The sequence below is a fragment of the Fonsecaea erecta genome (genome assembly GCF_001651985.1).
Source record: "Fonsecaea erecta strain CBS 125763 chromosome Unknown Scaff2, whole genome shotgun sequence".
Classification (NCBI taxonomy): domain Eukaryota; kingdom Fungi; phylum Ascomycota; class Eurotiomycetes; order Chaetothyriales; family Herpotrichiellaceae; genus Fonsecaea; species Fonsecaea erecta.
In genome coordinates, this window is record NW_017387245.1 from 427,644 (window position 1) to 446,145 (window position 18,502).

The following is an 18,502-nucleotide window of genomic DNA, read 5'->3' on the forward strand; positions in this document are numbered from 1 at the left end:
TCCCAATGCCGCATCTCAACCAATACTCATTTTGCGCGAGATAGACGCCATCCACTGATTGCGCTGACTCCGAGATCGCAGCCGACGCCCTAATCCGCGAACTAGATTGCTTGAAATGCTCGGTCGTATGGTTCATCCAGCTCGACCTTCCTGGTGACCTTCTCGTCCTGTCCTGCTGATCAAATAAAGGTAGAGGATGGCGACGCGTGACTACAAGGAAGCCTCAGCAATAGCTCGTAAGAGGAGGGCGGCCAACATCGCTGCCTTCTACAAGACCCCGGGATGGAATGAAGCCGACTTGCCTAAGAATCTGACCGAGTATGCACTCAAATCTGACTACTACACCGACGACGAGCGTCAGATAATCCAGTCAGAGGCCGACGTGATCCTCAACAAGATTCAAACCAAGGAATGGGCCGCACTGGAAGTCGCCAAAGCCTTCTGCAAGGCATCCGCGTTGGCCCAGGAGTTGACCAATTGCTTGACTGAGGTGCTCTATGCAGAAGCGATCGAGAGAGCAAAGTATCTCGATGACTACCTTGAGCGCACAGGGAAGACCATTGGCCCTCTCCACGGTCTGCCCATCTCGCTCAAAGACTGTTTCGTGACAGCACCACATCCTTCGAGCAACGGGATGGCCATTTTTGCCAACGAGCCTCTTGAAAAAGATTCGTTACTGGTCACCATGCTACGCGATCTGGGTGCCGTCTTCTATGTCAAGTCCAATGTCCCCGTTGCTATGATGATGGCTGAAACCAACAACAATATCTGGGGAGAAACCCGGAACCCACTACACAAATACCTGACACCCGGAGGATCTAGTGGTGGTGAAGGGGCTCTGTTAGCCTTCAAAGCCTCGCCCCTGGGGATAGGCACAGACATCGGCGGTAGCATCCGTATCCCTGCCGCGTGGTGTAATCTGTACGGCTTGAAACCCAGCTTTGGTCGCTATCCGCATTATGGGACCAAGCCGGGCATAGCTGGTCAAGAATATATCCTGTCAGTCAACGGGCCGATGGCGAGATCTTTGAAAACGCTCCAACTGTACTCTGAAGCCCTCGTGTCCGAGGCCGCGAGACCTTGGGACTATGACCACAAAGTTATTCCCATTCCGTGGAGAAAGAATGTGATCCAACCACCGGGGCGGAAACTTCGTTTCGGTCTGATTGGTGTGAACGACGGTCTTGTTCACGTCCACCCACCCGTGGAGCGCGCTCTGAAGATGACTCAGGCTGCACTTGAGAAGCAAGGCCACGAAGTGATTCCGTGGTCCACCGAAGATCATGAAGCAATTGTCAAGGTATGCGTTGGCACATCATGTTCTCTGCATGGCCGAGTTCGTTCGCTGACAATTCTAGAATCTCCAAGCGGCCTTTTTCGACCTGGGTGGCGCTGCAATCATGGACCTGATTCAGCCTTGGGGAGAACCGGTTTTCCCGAGTATGGAAGGCTATGCACTGGCGGCCGCTGCAGGAGAGGGCGAACTTGGACCAACAAAGATGCGGATGATGAATCTGCGGCGTAACGAGCTGCAGAAAGCATACCTCGACCGCTGGAACGCGACCGCCACGGACGGAAAAGCACGACTGGACGGTCTTATCTGTGCGGTGTCGCCATGGGCAGCTCCTCGACTCGGTCAGACACAAAAGCAGAGTTTATACGTTGGCTATACGGGCTTCGTTAACTTCCTGGGTAAGTAGCTCTGAACCCGTGCTGTCTCGTTGCCCCCGATATGTTCGGTGTGCTATACTGACCAGAGTCGAACTAGACTTCGGCGCCTGTACCTTTCCAGTCACCTTTGCGGACAAGGAACTCGACAAGGCCCGCGACATGAGCACCTTCAAGCCACTGAGCGACATCGACGGCCGAATCCAGCAGGACTACGATGCGGAATTCTACCATGGAGCACCCGTGGCGTTGCAGATTGTGGGGCGGCGGCTCGAGGAAGAGAAGATCCTCGAGATGTGCGAGGTTATCGACAACTGTTTGAAGACGGCCTAGACAGACAGCTAGCCTCACTCTCCTGGACTCCGAGTCTTTGGCATACTTCTACACATCCTCCATGGTCCCTTTCTTCCCACAAGCTAACCACTTCCAAGCTCCAATTTGAAGGTTGATTTCTTCTCTGCAGCTGGACAATCAGTCTTCCAAGGGTCCGAAGCTCTTTCGTTCTTTGCGTGACGTGACGAGGCTGCACGGTAGGGTAACACGCATTGAAGGCAAAGACGCCTTTAACATGCAGCATGCAGCAACTAACGGTTGATGTCGAAGACCTAATCCCGGAGGCCGGCCTGATCAGACATTCGTGGTCCTTACGGTAATTTCGGTGCCCAAGACCTGTGTGACAACCCGATAGGAACGAATGGAGAAATCTGAATTAGGTCAGGAAACATTGTACGCGGGCATAGTGCGGTGCAACGGTGACAAGAAAATGTATACGCCGCAGCCGCCGTCTACCAGACCATTCTGCTGTACATTAACCGAGCCTGCTAATTCTCCCGCCAATCTTCGGTGTCTTTTTGTACCCTCATCATGGTCTTTCGTAAGTGATAATGAACTCCCGGCCCCATCTTGATACCCCAATACCTCAAATGTGGCTTCCAGCCGAACCCAACAAAGTCATGGTTCCCGACAGTCGAAGTGGCCTTGACACGCTTTGCAATCAAACGCGGGCAAGGAAAATTACAGCGACTCCGCGCTGACCTCGACACGCCCTTCGTTGCCAGGAGTCTTTCCAAGAGTGGGAAGCTGATTCAGGTCAGCGTCGAGCGTTATGGCGGGAAAGGGGGATTAAACTTACAAGGTATGTGATATCATCCCAAGGATGTCTGTACAATCCAGTGCGGAGCTATAAGAATGTTAGTGATTTGTGTACACAAAAAGCAGCGAGGCAAAACTTACTCTCTTCTGATCCAAGTAATGGGCAATGAGACCAATGGAACGACCCAAGACAAAGAGACCGTTCAAGACGCCAATGGAGAGATATTGCTCAGCTTCTTCGGCGGAGAAAGACCCTCCGTCTCGGAGCAAGTCCACAAAGCAGACAGCAATGCAACCATCGACGTTCAGGATCAAGTTGTCCTTCTTCGAGGTGGTCACGGTCTCAACGGCAATAGCATAATCCAAAAGCTTGTGTGACGGGAAGTGCTTGAGGACAAAGTCTTTGACAAGCTCGACACGTAGATCAGGGTTGTTGCGGGACTTGATTCGGTGACCGATACCGGGGACTGTATGAAGAAGTTAGTAACTGGTCTGAGGCGGTTAGGGGCGTAACATACTGAGCTTGTTCTCTTTTCTCATCGTGTCAACGAATTCTCTGGGAGACCAGCCCTTGTCAAAGGCCTTGGTGAACTCATCGGCAGCACCATCAAGAGCACCACCGAATCGGGAGCCAATGGTCAACAGACCTGCGACCAGCGAAGAGATCAGGTCCTTGCCTGCACGAGCAGTGATGATGGTGTTCATGGCACCAGATACGGCCGGACCGTGATCCGCAGTCAACATGAGCACCATCTCCAAAAACCTGCTTGCGTAGGCAGGGAGGCGGCGACGGAACCACAGAAGAGACATGACACCACCGATGCCAATCTCCTCCTTGAAAACGTCCGAGATGGGCATACCGGCGTAGAGCAATTCCTGGCCTCTGTCGTCGGAGATGGTAGAGATGAACGAGGCAGGTTTTCGAATAAGACCAAGTTCTTGCGCCCAGGCGTAATCCATGGGGATCTTGGGCACGGCCGGTTCGGGAGCGGGCTTGATGGTGCCCTGCTTGACCAACTTCTGGTAGAGCTCACTGAGAACGCTGGGCATATCCTCGAAGGTATCAGGCACGTAAAAGCCGGCTTCTCTCATCTTCTGGTTCTTCACCACCGCAGTTTCGAGCTGAGAGTTGGCCGAAGCACCAGCGTGACCGAACTGAACTTCGGTCTTGAACATGCTAGCGCAAGTTCCAATAGCCCAAGCGACGATTGGCTTGGTGATTTGGCCCTTCTTCACGGCCTCAATGACCCGGTATTCCTCGACACCACCAACCTCACCGAGAAGCAACAAGATCTTGCATTCTGGTTCTTGTTGGTAACGGAGGAGGTGGTCAATGAAGGAAGTTCCGGGATATCTGTCACCACCAATGGCAATACCCTCGTACACACCATCGGTGTTTTGGGAGATAATGTTGTTGAGCTCGTTGGACATACCTCCAGACTTGGAGACGTAGCCAACGGAACCCTTGCGGTAGAGCTTAGACGCTACAATGTTGTCCATCATACCGCCAGTGTTGCCGATCTTGAACGCACCGGGCTTGATGCCACCCACGGTGGCGGGGCCAATGATTGTGATTCCCCTCTCCTTTGACTTGACCATGATCTCACGGGCACGTCGCTCCGGCACACCTTCTGCAATGATGGCAATGCTGCGGACCTGAGGGATTTCCATCAGCTCCATAGTGGAGCTGTAGACGGATCGTGAGGAGGCAAAGTTGACAATGGTGTCCACGTCAGGGTGCTTCTCAAAGGCCTTCTCGACCGACTGGTAGACTGGCAAGAGAGTCTCGCTGGTACCCCAGTACATCTTGCTGACGAACTGACCACCAAAAGTGTAGATGATACCGGCCACGGACGGGGTCGTTCTCTTGCAGATGAAATCGAAGTCCAGCATGCCCTGGACGGCTTTGGGTTGCATGCCACTGTGGCCGCTGTCAGATCTTCCCCTTCTTCCCGTCTGATGGAATACTTACTAGACGAAACATCTGGTCTTGTTGTGAAAGAGGGCATTCTGGGAGGGGCTCAGTCCTCTCGAGGGAGGAGCAAATCGACGAATGTTGTCGTTGGCAGAGAAAGGAGTCTCGGAGTCTGGGCCGTCGCCATTGGGGATGTCAATCTTAGGCACGCCATTGCTGGCGCCCACTGTTGCAGAAGGCATAGCGGAGGCGGTGTTCTCAGGGGAGTTTTCACGGACTGGGAGGCCCATTGTGTCAGCAGCGGTGGTATAGAACCTGATAATGAGGAGACAACAGCGCAAACGATGGGAGACAACAGAGAATGTTCGGTCTTCTGTCGTCTGGCCAGGAGAGTATAATAGGAGGGGTGTGCAAAGGGGGAAAATTGTCAAAGCAGATCTCGGGGACTCAATGGAAACTTTCAATAAGACTTACAGAAAGGGATGATTGTTGAGTTTCTAGGGCAGGAGAAAATAAATTGAAGCAAACTGCGTTTGAAAATCAGCAGAGAGATCAAAATCGCCGACGAGGAGAAGAAAAAGATGAGGCCAGTCGAATTGAACCCGGTGGTGGTGGTGGATGAGATGGTGTTCTCTTTCTCAGGGTACAACAAGGGTTGCCAGTGCGCAGTTGTGGAGAGCAAAGGTGATGCTGAGGGACCACACAGAGCCTGCGACTGGATTAGGGATCGTCTGTTGAGGCAGGTCCGGTTAGTTAGCTGCGCGACCCAACCGTAGGAAGCTCCTGGGCGGACGCCCGAAAATAGGAATGGCGGCCCCCAAAATTGTGTTGAGTGAAGCCATCAACAAGCCCACCACGTCCAGCACATCCCGCTATCGCCTAGCAATCTCTCCGGGCGGTGAGAATTTTAGTGGGGGGACTGCTGCATGGAGAGCCACAAGCCTTTCAGCCTAGGTGCACTATCAGCTGCCACCATGCCGTGTTGGGGGCCCCGGAACTGGGAGAGGCTGAGGCCCCCTTCCCATATCCGCCGAGTCTTGAAGGGAGCGGGCCCAAACGACTATTGAGTTACCTATCGATTGAGGAAAAAAGATCTTTCTCGCGTGCCCAACTATTCGGAGTCCGGCCCCCGTCTCAAGCGCACGTCGTATCTCGTAGTTCGGTGGAACACCCGTGCATTGTGCAGCCTTTACCCGCCTCCTCCAGGGCAACTATCTGTGCAGATTCACCGAAGCCACAATAAAACGCTCAATCGGTGGTCGAAGTTGAGCCAACTGGAAATTATTGTTGATAGTCATCAATTTTTCGGTGTTTGTGTAACCTTGATCCACTGCCTCAAAGAGGGAGTTGAGAATCAACCGATGAGATCATGTTGATGGGCCATTCGGCACTGGAGTTTTCATCCATAACCAGAGCAACGTCACCGGAATATTGTTTTTTTTTTTTGGCGGTGACCGACAGTCCCCAACTGTCGGTCAAACACCATGGAGTCGAGGCGGCGGTGGTGGCGGGCGGTTTGTCCCTGGCGTTGGCGCGGGTTAGCAGCCCTGGCTCCACACCTAAAACGCATGCTCGAGATGCCCCTCGATAAGTTTAGCACGCCTAGCCTAGTACGAGTAGCCCGCGCTCCTAACCCCTACCCCTGCTCCCAACAACCCACACTTCAGGGCTCTAGGGCGGGTCCACCAGAAAAAGTCAAGGGCAGTAATTGTATCCCTCCGAAGGCCAACAGTAAACTGTGTGTGAAGCAGTGAAATCTGGCCCCCAGCAGTTCATACTGTTTCTCCTTACAACTTGACATTTGCACTTTCCATTCGGCACTCAAGACTTGATTTCTTGTCAATTGTCCTTGTTGTCCGCTTCCTCTTGAGCTTTGTTTTCTATCTCAAACGCTGGGACAACTATTTCAATTGACTGTGTGCCCCTGAGCTCTTCCTACTCTTACCCCTCACCTCACCGCCGCAACAATGTCAGCAAAGTCCATTCTCGAGGCCGACGGCAAGGCCATTCTCAACTACCACCTCACCCGTGCTCCTGTCATCAAGCCTACTCCGCTGAAGCCTTCTGGTGTCCATAACCCTCCTCCCAAGTTGGCCTCCATCTTCTTCCCTGAAGATGAGGCCGTGTCGACTGTTTTGGACCAAGCTGAAGCCACCTATCCCTGGCTCCTACAGCCAGGTTCCAAATTCGTTGCAAAGCCAGACCAACTGATCAAGAGAAGAGGAAAGAGCGGCCTTTTGGCCCTGAACAAGCCCTGGTCTGAGGCAAGAAAATGGATTGAGGAGAGAGCCCGCAAGGAGGTCAAGGTCGAGCACGTCACAGGCGTTCTCTGCCAGTTCCTCGTCGAACCCTTTGTGCCCCATCCCCAAGATACCGAATACTACATTAACATCAACTCCGTGCGAGATGTGAGTTTGAGCATTTCTTTCTGCGTGATCTGCAGTAGCACATAGACTGACCGTGACCTCCAGGGCGATTGGATCCTGTTCACCCACGAGGGTGGTGTGGATGTCGGCGACGTTGATGCAAAGGCCAAGAAGATCCTGGTCCCGGTTGATCTGAAGAAGTTCCCTTCAAACCAGGAACTGGCTGCAACTCTGTTGCCCGATGTGCCCAAGGGCGTCCACAATGTGCTGATCGATTTCATTGTTCGCCTGTACTCCGTGTATGTGGACTGCCAGTTCACCTATCTCGAAATCAACCCCTTGGTCGTCATTCCCAACGCCGCCGGCACCTCCGCCGAAGTCCACTTCCTTGATCTTGCCGCCAAACTCGACCAAACGGCCGACTTCGAGTGCGGTGTCAAGTGGGCCATTGCCCGAAGTCCCGCTGCTCTTGGTCTGCCCGGAGTGAAAACCGATGGAAAGGTCACCATCGACGTTGGCCCGCCTATGGAGTTCCCTGCGCCTTTTGGTCGTGAGCTCAGCAAGGAAGAGAAGTACATCGCGGATATGGATGCGAAGACTGGTGCTTCGCTCAAGTTGACCGTTCTCAATGCCAAAGGCCGCATCTGGACTTTGGTCGCTGGTGGTGGTGCTTCGGTGGTGTACGCCGACGCTATTGCCTCCGCCGGATTTGTTAGCGAGCTGGCCAATTACGGAGAATACTCCGGCGCCCCAACTGAGACTCAGACGTACAACTACGCGAGGACTGTCCTCGACCTGATGCTCCGAGCACCCATGCACCCTGACGGCAAGGTTCTGTTTATCGGTGGCGGTATTGCCAACTTCACCAACGTTGCTTCAACATTCAAGGGTGTCATCCGCGCACTCAGGGAGGTGGCCCCTGTTCTCAATGAGCACAAGGTTCAGATCTGGGTTCGTCGCGCTGGCCCCAACTACCAGGAGGGTCTCAAGAACATCAAGTCCGTCGGCGAGGAGTTGAAGCTGGACATGCACGTCTACGGCCCGGAGATGCACGTCTCGGGTATCGTACCGCTGGCTCTTCTCGGCAAGACTTCGACGGTCCCCGAATTTGGTGCTTAGATAAAGAACATGATTTTTTGATGGTTCCGTGTCTTTTGATCTAGAGCATACCAAGATATCACTACGACCCTTTGACGATGGATTGGCATGGGGGCGGGCGATGGGAAAAGAGTGGTTGCAGGCTAGGTCTGTTTCTTTTACTGGAGTTCAACTTTGCGACTCTGTTGGAGGTGGAAGCATCATGTGCATGCATGGATGCCGTGTACGACATCGTTTTAGCGGTCGTTTCGCGTGTCATGCAGGCAGAGATCATGGCGACTCGAGGTAGAAAGGCCAAGCAAGCGACTTTGTGTGTAAATGAACAACCATTAGACCGAGACGGTAATGCGCACTCTGCTTCAGGCGACCCTCTATCCCGGTGTACGATCACATTGCTTGCCATGACAGCGAAAGACATTTCGACCTTGTTGGATTTTATGTTTTAAGTGCTTGTGTTCTGGCGCATTCCTCACGCATAAAGTGAGCGACACGCCTGTATCCCTTCTCCGTGACGCCGTTGTGTACAGAGATCGAGCATTCTCCCAAACCACGATCTAGAAGCCCACCCATATCGCACGTAAAATCACATTTGCAGTATTTTCCGGGTCATCCTCATCACTTTCAGGTCTCTTAGCCTCGACGTGATCACGGTTGCCAGCAAGCCAGCCACCGCAGTCCGCCAGATGAGCCAGAAGGTTTCGTCCCGCAGCTGCATCTGATCATAACAACGTAGTTCAACTTCGCTTTGCCATGAGGGCACGATGTTCTCGTGTTTCCGTGTTTGAAAGTGAGAGGTTCGTGCCCTTTCCCCGTCCCCTACATCATCTGCTGTTGCCGTAATCTCTAATCCACCAAAACAACCCGTCCCCCACTCAACTCATCAATGTACGCCATCTTGCCGCAGCCCTGGCTGGTGGAATGCTCTTGTTCCCTCAACAGGACGGCGAGGACTTCGACTGGCGGCTCTAGACCCAGGGTATTTGCGCGCCGCCAGCGTTGGAGACGGGAGATGCCGATGCACGGCCCGTACTGCGACGAGAGGTCAAAGTGGCGCAGGATCTTTTCGTGGAGGGAGAGGTCGGATTGGTGCACTGCGGCGGGATGCAGTCAGTATGGGAACTACCACGGGATAAGTGGATATGGAGATTTTCAGGAGAGGGGGGACAATATCACTGTGGTCCGAGGGCGATGATGCAAAATGGAGAGGGATATAAGTGGTCAACGGCAGAAAAAGAAGGGAAGATGATGTAGGTGGTGGGTACATACCTCTAGGAGCAAGTCGACTGTCCTCTTCAGCCTGCCAGTATTTCCTCAGCTGGACATCCGTGATTTTCTCAGCGGCGAGTTCACGTCCGTCCTTGCCTGCAGGCTTAGCCTTCTGCTTCTTCCTGGATCTTGCCTTCACCAAGACCTCCTCCTCCTCTTCCACCTCCTCCTGTTCTGCAGGCTCTGCCTCTTCACTGTCCTCCACTTTCAGGTCCTGTGAGTCCGGCTCGATTTCTTCAGGTGCTGATGATTCATTCTTCACTTCTGCGACCTCGGGCTCCGTCTTCAGTCCGTGTGCAACCTCGGCCAGCTTCTTCGCCGACGCACTGTTCTCGTCTCGCTGCGCATTGGCGCCCGGCTTCGTCACTCGCGCCGACTTTTTGTTGAACGAGAGAGTGGACTGGAGAGAGTGGGTTGGCCGGGCGTCGGCTTTGCGGGTTCGCGGCATGCTGGGGAGTAAACAGCGAGAACACCGGGGTGACGGCTTTCTGAATGTGATAGAGTTACTCCAAAGACGATGTCTAGAGACAGATGAGTGATACTTTCTCGAGATCTTGTTCAAACTGAAGCTGGAGTTGTGGGAACATCACACAAAGGGAGGGGGTTTGACGGGTACATGACGTTCTCCCGCTGCCTCAGCAACCAGCCATTAAGGTTCCCAGCTTCGGCCATATTCGTTGCCGCCCGGACTAGTTCCGTTCATCATGGATATTCATTGGCTACCTAGCGCGCGTTCCCGTAAAAGCAGCATCTACTTTACGCGTTCTTAACAGAGCTTGGTGTCTGCGCTACTGAAACCCTACTTGTACCTCATCGACCTGACAGATCCAGGACTGCCGTAAGGTATACACACAAAATGTTGATCAGGCGTCGCAGAGACGCATTCCCTGGAAGCATTAGAGTCCGATATACCCAAGTGCCTCGGCGGCATCTCATATCTCCGCTGTAAACTTAACATTTCGACAGTCCCGTGTGAACGAGAAGCATCCCTTTCTCATTCATATTGTAAGCTTGCCATGTGCCCATGCTAGACGTGTCGAGTACGCGGACTGCTCAACCACTAGGGCCACTTTCTGTAAGGCGTTGACTCGCAGGGAGACACCGTTTTCTAGACATCGTAAAACATAGGCGACCAGCTCCGTCTCTTCTTGTGCTACTAGAATACCATTACTGTGTGGTGGCCTTGTCACGCCTCGCTACTGTACGTATCATCAAACCTTCGAGACTAGGCTCAATATGTCGCTGGATCCTCTGGGTGCGCAGTGTCTTTCGAGCGTAGCGGGCTCTTCAAGACCGAATACTCAAACCTCCGATCGACATATTTCAACAACTCCGGGTTGATATTATTAGTGTTGAGCCCCATCTCGTCCTTTCCTGGGTCCGCAGGGGGACGCCGAAGCGGCCACCAAAAGCATCTACACGGGCGTGAGTGAGTTCTCAATCTCGTGGAAGAGGGGCATTGCTTGAACTTACACGCATCCACAATTGTTGCAGAAGTTGAAAGATATCTCTCGATCTCCCCAGATGTACTGCTTAACTATTGCGTGTTCCTTCATTTCGATCTCGACCTCGTCTGGGTGATAGTAGCCCCATGCCGCGCCGTAGCGCCTGCATAGGGTGCATTGACAGACATTGATATATTCGGGCAGTCGTAGAACCTTGACTGTGATAGCGCCGCAGTGACAGCTAGAGCGGATTGGAGTGTTTTCGGCTGCCATCTCTTACTCTGTTCGTACGAGGTCTGAGTTGAGAGGTGAGACGAGATAATGGCCGACTGGTAGCAAATATCAGGAAGATCAATGAACATGAAAGTCTCAATCTCGATCGGCAGTGGCTTCACAATTAGCCTTTCTGGAACGGAACAACGTTACACCCTCCGCCACATCCTCTGTCCTTCAACTCACACACACTCCACCATGTCCTTTGTCCTGCCACAAAGACATAAGGCTCGAAGTCAGCGAGGACATAGGCCTCAAGGAGAACGGTATGGGTGACTCACTTATCTATTACCAGTAGCTTGCTGTCACGGGCCTGCAGGGGACAGAATACCTTTCATTACAAAGTACATAGTACACGACGTACCGAGATCAACATCGTGGTCTCGCCAGAATCGCAGACCAATACCTTCAGATCATTGACGAGATTATGCTGAGAGATTCAGATTCGAACAAACTGACAGCCTGCATGTAAAATGTTCCAGAGACGTTACTTCTCAACTCCAGCCTCCTTTCGTCATATATCATAACAATGTTCATGGCATCGTCGCTTTAAAGCGTAATCTTTTGGTTGCAGGACCTTCTTCGTGCTGACTTGCATTTCTCAGAACCTCTCCACTGGAGTCGGCCCAGGATTCGAGCATGTCGGCCATTGTGGCTGCGGAGGGACGTTTGGCTGGAACAGGTTCCAACATCAGCCGCAGGTATCGCGCAAGAGAGCTGAGTGGTATTTGTCGGATCACTGCATCATTCCATGGCCCACGTTTGGTCCTGTCTTGGAGGAGTTTCGCCTTTCCTGGCGGTATTCCGCAAGTGTATTCCAACCCAACTATTCCCAAGGCCCATATGTCAACGGTCGCGGTGTATGCGCTGTATTCCAGACCGCCAATCTCTGGAGCCAGATATGAGGGGGAGCCGCAGAATGTCGTGGTGATCTCAGCAATCTTAGACAGACCGAAGTCAGATAGCTTCCATTGCGTGGGATTTTCATTGGTGAGTAAGATATTGGCAGGTTTGACGTCGCGATGTATGATCTTTTCTTTGTGTAGATATGTCAAACCGGCCAGACAGTCTTTCAGAAGCGCTACGCAGTCGTTCACACGCGTTATCTTATGTTCGGCCAGGCTTTTGACTGCCATCTCCATCACCAAGATAGGATCTGGGTCCTTGAAGAGGTCTATATACTCGATGATATTTCTCTACTCGTCGTCAAAATATAATGCAGTGCATAAGAACGGGCTAACTTACGTGCTCCAACTTCTGGAGAATTTTGATCTCGTTCAGCATAGACAACAAGTGAAGGTCGGTGTTCTCGGCCAACTTGTACGCTTTGGCTGCATATACATCCCCCGTCTCGAAATCGACGGCCTTGTACACCAGTGCCATCGCTCCACTTCCTATGACGTTTTGTAGGACAAACCTGCGCTGTCGTCCAACAACCAAGGGAGTGATTGGGCCTGGGGGCTCGATCTTTAGGCCGTTCATTGTCGGTGTTGCCTCTTCGACCTCCAATCGTAGGCGGCCTATGTTGCTGTCAAAATTGGCTTGCTCATCCTCGCCTCGAGCTGGGATCTGGAGAATCAATTCAACAGCCCCAGCAGATATGGAGTACTGTTCACCCGGAAGAATAGCTCTAGATGTCATGACCCTGTCACTGTTCCTAGCATCTGGACTTGCCCACTTAGTGCCATGACCAGACATGTTCGTAAGAATCAGAGTCATTGCTTTCCAGTTGTGGTCGATGCGGAAATGTTTTCGGCTTACACCTTGCTCTTTTGTACCGAGAAAGAAGTCACACTCCTCTTCCTCGTCCTTACGTCCGAACACCCAACCGAGTAGAGGATCATAAGGGTAACAGTCTGTACGTAGGAATGCACGGACTGATTGGCTGTTGGCCAAAGGGGTTCCTTCGCGAGCTCGACGATGTACCGGCTCTTGGTCGGAGGGCTCGACAGGTACGAGGAAAGCCTCGTTATCAGGGTGTCTGAAAGAAGTAATTGCATCACTGTTCACTGCTGTGAGTTCAAGCACGACGGTGGAAAGGTCGATCTGAGCCATGAGAAGTCGGTCGCTGTGGCATGGTGCCAGAGATGCGAGCAGGTTGGGCCACATTTCAATACCTTTCATTCCATCAACGACCCCAGCGGTTACACAGACATTCCTACCAATCATCGACTTCTTGTACCACCCTTTGAACCCCCCCTCCCCCTTGTCTCATGTCAGGAATTGGCCACTTGATTTAGAGCCAATGCGTTTTGCCAGGCAATGGAAATTTCTGGTAGCCGCACTGTCATTTAAATGGAGGAACATGATGGGTGAGACAGAATATATATACTTATATGATCATGGGAACAGCCTGACTGGTCGAAACCTGTAAAATGAACACAGGAGTAACGGGGATAGATTTGAAGGTCTCCGGAGCCAGGCGTCCTCGGGTCTTCGTGTAACAGTCATTACATCCGTATTAGCAAATCATGTGAGTCAGACAAAAGTGCCAAACTTGCCCGCCTTTGCGTCTTCCAGTTTATCCAACTTCCACCCTCAACCAAACTATGCCACAGTCTGTTAATTGCTTTGCCCACAGCTGTGATGAGGGTCATCACGTGTATCAAATCGCGTTCGGTTTCACCTGGCAAAGATCAGGTCCTCGATCTTGATAGTGTGAACAAATTGCTGTTAAAGAACAAGCCACGCAGTTGGAGTATCAACAGCCGCGAGTCGACACCAGAAGTATTCTCACAGGACTTTCCTCGCGATGCGTTACAACACTGGAAGAACCTCGCAATCCATAACCAGGCACGTCTCGACAGCCTCTCCCAGACCGAAGACCATCGAAGAACCATCAACTCGGTCCAGTACTGGGAAACAGAAGCCCGACATCTCGATCAAGTCTATTGGAAGATAATTCAAACCAGGCACGCACAAAGATCAGCCAAGGCGCGGGAGGATGCGAAGAGAGTCACCTCAGGAGTGTCGAAGCCGAATGGCGGCACAGATGGACCTGTGTCTTCGAGATTACGGAGAAAAAGCACAAGCCCGCAGGCTCCTCAAAAGTCCACAAAAAACACAGTGCAGGCGGTGCGGCGTGCAGACAAATCGCCCCGAAAGACCCCATAAGTCGTCGAAAGATGATTTCATAACGTCGCTACGACCTTATACCTCAACTACCAATTTCTGGTAACGTGGCAAGCGTGATATATGTCTGCATGATACATCTCTCTCCTGGACTATTTACCGAAGTCGATATTTCGTCAAGCACACGTCCAGGAGGCACGTAGCCCCGGTCGGCACTGCTCCTGGAATGTGGTCCATTAGGTTACCGTCAGAAATACACGCAGATAAGATGTGCCGCCGTGTCCTGGCTTGCCGAATCCAGGCTATTGGAAGGAGCATCTTCCAGAAGGGAGTTTGCGGCTCTTCAAACCCGCTCCCCTTTTTCTCGGGCTGTTTCATATTTCCAAGCAACAAAAGGAGAACGACGAGCAGTTTCCGATCATACGTCTCGTATGAGCATTGAGATGGGTCGAAGAACATGTCGTGGCAACTGCGGGGATTCGTCCCTTATCCTTTTTCGCTCGTTTGAGATTGGTCTCGGGGGTGATGGTCGACATTGTTGACCCCGGGTGTCATACACAATTACTCATTGTGAGACAGCGTCCGAGGAGTAGGCGTAAAGGTGGCTTTGCGCTGTTTCGAGAAGACTGTATCGTATCTAGGGTGACAGGAATGGCATCTGGCAGTCGGTGATTGGTCTTATATTTGGAAGAGCATAGTTCGCTGTTGACCTCGACGCTAAGCCGTCCCCCTTAGAGAAAGGAGTTTTGTCTTATCACAAGGCGGCTTCATGGAAAGCATAGAGGCTGCCGACATGTTGGACATGGTCCCCGGTGTGGTCCAGCCGCAGAACGCACATGGGAACCTCACCTCGCATAGTGCCTTTCACCTTAAATTGATAGAGGGGAAATATATGCTTCCTCGAGCAGCACGAAATTCGGGGATGCTGCAGGTGCCTTCTCGAATTGGGAAATGCCACCTCTTGACCAGACGTAGGCTGGCTGGCTGGCTCTTCATCCGGGATCTTTGGCTTGAAAAATGCACAGTAGAAATGCACAACCATACCATCGAGGTGGTGGCATCGTCTGCCAGTGTCGATGATACATAAGCGTGCTTGCCAACTAATACTGTAATTGTTTTCAGTCACAACGACACACAGTTGCAAGTAGCACGTTGTTTTGATGAAATGGGCTCGAGCTTTCATAGCTGCTGGACCGTGTCACTCCACTGAAAAAAGGAAGGACGAGGAGGAGGACGACGACGAGGAGACATATGAATCCGAGCTAGCAAGCCCGTGTGCAACCGCATGAGTCAAGAGCTGTCACTGGCGAGATGCACTCGAGCAGGTTCTTAGTGAGTTAACGGAAAGAAATGGAAAGACAACGGTGGTAACAACGAACAATATCTCGATTGTTGTTCAGTGTGCAAGTATGCTACATCATAGGTCTCTTTGTGATCTTTCATCTTGTATCCAGTTCGACACCTTCCTGGCCATGCTCAACCACATCTTCGGTCCCGTCTAATATCTCATTTTCGTGGTTGTAGTCGTCGGCGAAATCGCGCCGTCTATCGTCTCCAGCCACTCTCATCCATCCGCCGGCAGTCCGAGGACTCAATTTCAGCCTACCGCGGGAGAGATTGTTGATCTTGTCGGCGACATATTCGACAAATTTGCCAAAAGCGTCGACGACGTGATCCTGCTGTATTACCGGCTCGTCTCTCACAGCCACGGAATGTTCTTGTGCCTCGACCTTGAATTGGTACTTCAAACAGTCTTTGACAGTGACCAGACCTTCGAGACGACCATGGTGGTCGACGAGGATGACCCTTGGACCCATCTTTTTGAAAATTTCCAAGACCGTCTCAAGCGGCAAGCGAGGATGGACAGATATAGGAGTCGCATCAACGAACGGACTGAAATCCACACTGTATAGCGTTGCTGAATCAAAGGTAACAGTCGGACTCAGAGGCACAGGCGTTTCGGTGCCATCTTCCCGTTCGGTCACAAAGATGCATTTGGCATCTGGGGCGAGCGTACCCTGCCTTTTGGCCCGATCAATTGCAAATTGGAGTTCGGTCCTCCCGATATAGCCCACGAGAATCTTCGAGTCCTTGTCTTCCACAATCGGAAATCCCGAGAAGGATGTATCGTCAAGTAACTTCCGCATGGCCTTGACTTCCATTCCTGCTGCAGGAAGCATCGTAATGTTGCCGGTCATGACTTGCGACACCGACACGCCAAAGATGTGTTCCTCCTTGTTGTCGAGGAACGGGAAGCCGCTGAACGAGATCATCCGATCTGCGATGCCGGATTTACTGAATCGGTCTCCCACCGCTTTCGTGACACCGACCACAATCATGGTCGGAAGTATGTACGTCAGAGCCCCAGTCAATTCAAACATGATGACAGTGACCGAAATTGTCAGATGCATAATTCCACTGAGTGCTGCGCCAGCTCCGAGAAAGGCGTAGGTGCCAGGGGTGATGCAAGGCACGTCAGGTTGACAAGCGGAGAAGAACTTTGAATCGGGAAATGTCTCGTAAAGCCATTGTACAATCATTCCCAGCATACGGCCAAAAGAGGCCCCAATTGCCATTGACGGCACGAATATACCTGCAGGGACCTTGCATCCGTAGGAAATGATAACAAGGAATATGCGTAGGAGAGTTGCAACCAGCAACGACCCGATCAGGGGAAGTCGATTCCTTGCCTCGCAAAGTCCGTTGTAATCGTAGTCGCCCTCGCACTCTCGGAACAACATCTCCATCATCTCGGTCATGTCTATTCTGAGAAACATGTTGGGGTAGCAAAGAAGGGCCGTGGCACCCGCCAGAATGACGGCTTCCGGAATCGCGTACTTGGACAGGTATTTCTTCCGGAACGCTTGAGCTTTGAGGTTCCATTTGATGACGAAAGCCCCGTAGAGTCCACCGAAGATGCCCAGGATAAGGTAGAAGAAGATCTCGAAAAAGTGCCAGTCTCTATCGTATTTGACGGAGAACATGACAAGCTGGCCGGTGCGGAAGGGATTCATGGCACTCAGCACCGCAGTCGCAACAAGAGCGCAAAAATAGCTCCTCCACAGCGTCTTCAGTGGAAAGTAAGACGCCATCTCTTCTAGGGAGAACAGCACACCACCAATGGGACTTCCGAAAGCGACAGCCACTCCAGCTCCGGCAGTTGCTGTCAATATCTCTCGTGTCTTGGAGGCACTTCGTTTGTACTTGTCGAAGAATCGAGAAATAACGTTTCCCACGCACACAGCGTAATGGACACTCGGCCCTTCCTTGCCGACAGAGAGACCGGAGGCGATCGCGAGAGGTAAACAGATGGATTTGATGAAGAACGTCCAGAGCCCCAGAAATCCCTTCATGATGAAGCCGGCAATGATGCATTTGATCTCGGAGATGCCGGAACCGGCGGCGTAGGGCGCGTAGGACTTGACCAAGTAGGCGGAAACGAATGCCAGCAGCACGGCGAAAATGGCGTAGATGAAGTAATTGACAATGGTGATCGAAGTCCATCTCTTCCACTCGTCACAGCCTTCCTCGGAACCATAGCAGCAGAAGCCTTCATTGAGATACCAGGCAGTCGTGCAATAGCCCATCTTGATGTCGGACAACCACTCGGTGATGATGTTCAGAGCAGCCGCATTGACACCAATAACGATCCCGACCAGCGTGATGACGATCCAGGCTTGCGCCGCGTCGTAGGACTCCCACAGCTTGCGCCGCCAGCCCAAGACACCGTCCCGCTCAAAGAACTTGGACTCTTTCCGCCGGGCGAGGCGGCGCAGCTGTTCCTGGGCGGCATCTTGGACCCAGTCTATCGTGGTGAAATCTTCATATCTTTTGATCTCTGCAATCTCTTCTGTGATGGCCTGCGCCGCCGGAGCGACTCGGGGAGGAGCCTCGCCATTTTCGAGGCCGGAGAGAGACGAGAGCCTCCTGGAGAGTCGCCTGGCTGAGACAGACGGTCGACGACCAGAGGCAGAGGCGGAGGCGGACGTGGAAGAGGAGACACGCGAGGTCATAACATCGGACCAATGACCATGGTTGAAGGAGGAGGAGGAGGGATATGTTCGATTGAGAAAGTCACCATGCGAACGCAGGCTGGCAATGGGGAGAATGGACGATGAATGGACGATGAAGCCTCCAATGCCGCACATCCACCAAACGTCGTCCGCCTTTCCCTTTTAGTTTTAGGATGCGCGCCCAGAACGTGACATTCATCCATTCATTAATTAAATTATATCACATGGGAATGTCTCGACGCGACTTCTTGACTCTTGACAACTCGATACCAGCTCGTCTACGTGGCTCAACGA

General features: G+C 52.3%; 7 protein-coding genes across 7 annotated transcripts; 3 read left to right on the plus strand and 4 right to left on the minus strand.

Moving 5' to 3' along the window:
- Window positions 1-196: 196 nt before the first annotated feature.
- AYL99_01920 (hypothetical protein) lies at window positions 197-2,001 on the plus strand (the record flags this gene model as incomplete). The annotated part of the gene is made up of 3 exons (XM_018833436.1): window positions 197-1,300; window positions 1,359-1,692; window positions 1,769-2,001. 3 exons carry the CDS (start codon window positions 197-199, stop codon window positions 1,999-2,001), a joined length of 1,671 nt encoding a protein of 556 aa, XP_018696060.1.
- Window positions 2,002-2,682: 681 nt separating this feature from the next.
- AYL99_01921 (ATP-citrate synthase subunit 1) lies at window positions 2,683-4,965 on the minus strand (the record flags this gene model as incomplete). The annotated part of the gene is made up of 5 exons (XM_018833437.1): window positions 2,683-2,748; window positions 2,801-2,848; window positions 2,902-3,227; window positions 3,279-4,681; window positions 4,733-4,965. 5 exons carry the CDS (start codon window positions 4,963-4,965, stop codon window positions 2,683-2,685), a joined length of 2,076 nt encoding a protein of 691 aa, XP_018696061.1.
- A 1,677-nt stretch (window positions 4,966-6,642) lies between these two features.
- On the plus strand, window positions 6,643-8,160 carry AYL99_01922 (hypothetical protein; the record flags this gene model as incomplete). Its single annotated transcript, XM_018833438.1, has 2 exons — window positions 6,643-7,083; window positions 7,147-8,160. 2 exons carry the CDS (start codon window positions 6,643-6,645, stop codon window positions 8,158-8,160), a joined length of 1,455 nt encoding a protein of 484 aa, XP_018696062.1.
- An 822-nt stretch (window positions 8,161-8,982) lies between these two features.
- Window positions 8,983-9,853, minus strand: AYL99_01923 (hypothetical protein; the record flags this gene model as incomplete). The annotated part of the gene is made up of 2 exons (XM_018833439.1): window positions 8,983-9,230; window positions 9,406-9,853. The coding sequence occupies 2 exons, from the start codon at window positions 9,851-9,853 to the stop codon at window positions 8,983-8,985; spliced, it is 696 nt and encodes a 231-aa protein (XP_018696063.1).
- Window positions 9,854-11,656: 1,803 nt separating this feature from the next.
- On the minus strand, window positions 11,657-13,178 carry AYL99_01924 (hypothetical protein; the record flags this gene model as incomplete). The annotated part of the gene is made up of 2 exons (XM_018833440.1): window positions 11,657-12,319; window positions 12,369-13,178. The coding sequence occupies 2 exons, from the start codon at window positions 13,176-13,178 to the stop codon at window positions 11,657-11,659; spliced, it is 1,473 nt and encodes a 490-aa protein (XP_018696064.1).
- Window positions 13,179-13,709: 531 nt separating this feature from the next.
- On the plus strand, window positions 13,710-14,237 carry AYL99_01925 (hypothetical protein; the record flags this gene model as incomplete). The annotated part of the gene is made up of 1 exon (XM_018833441.1): window positions 13,710-14,237. One exon carries the CDS (start codon window positions 13,710-13,712, stop codon window positions 14,235-14,237), a length of 528 nt encoding a protein of 175 aa, XP_018696065.1.
- A 1,397-nt stretch (window positions 14,238-15,634) lies between these two features.
- Window positions 15,635-18,208, minus strand: AYL99_01926 (hypothetical protein; the record flags this gene model as incomplete). Its single annotated transcript, XM_018833442.1, has 1 exon — window positions 15,635-18,208. The coding sequence occupies one exon, from the start codon at window positions 18,206-18,208 to the stop codon at window positions 15,635-15,637; it is 2,574 nt and encodes an 857-aa protein (XP_018696066.1).
- Window positions 18,209-18,502: the final 294 nt, after the last annotated feature.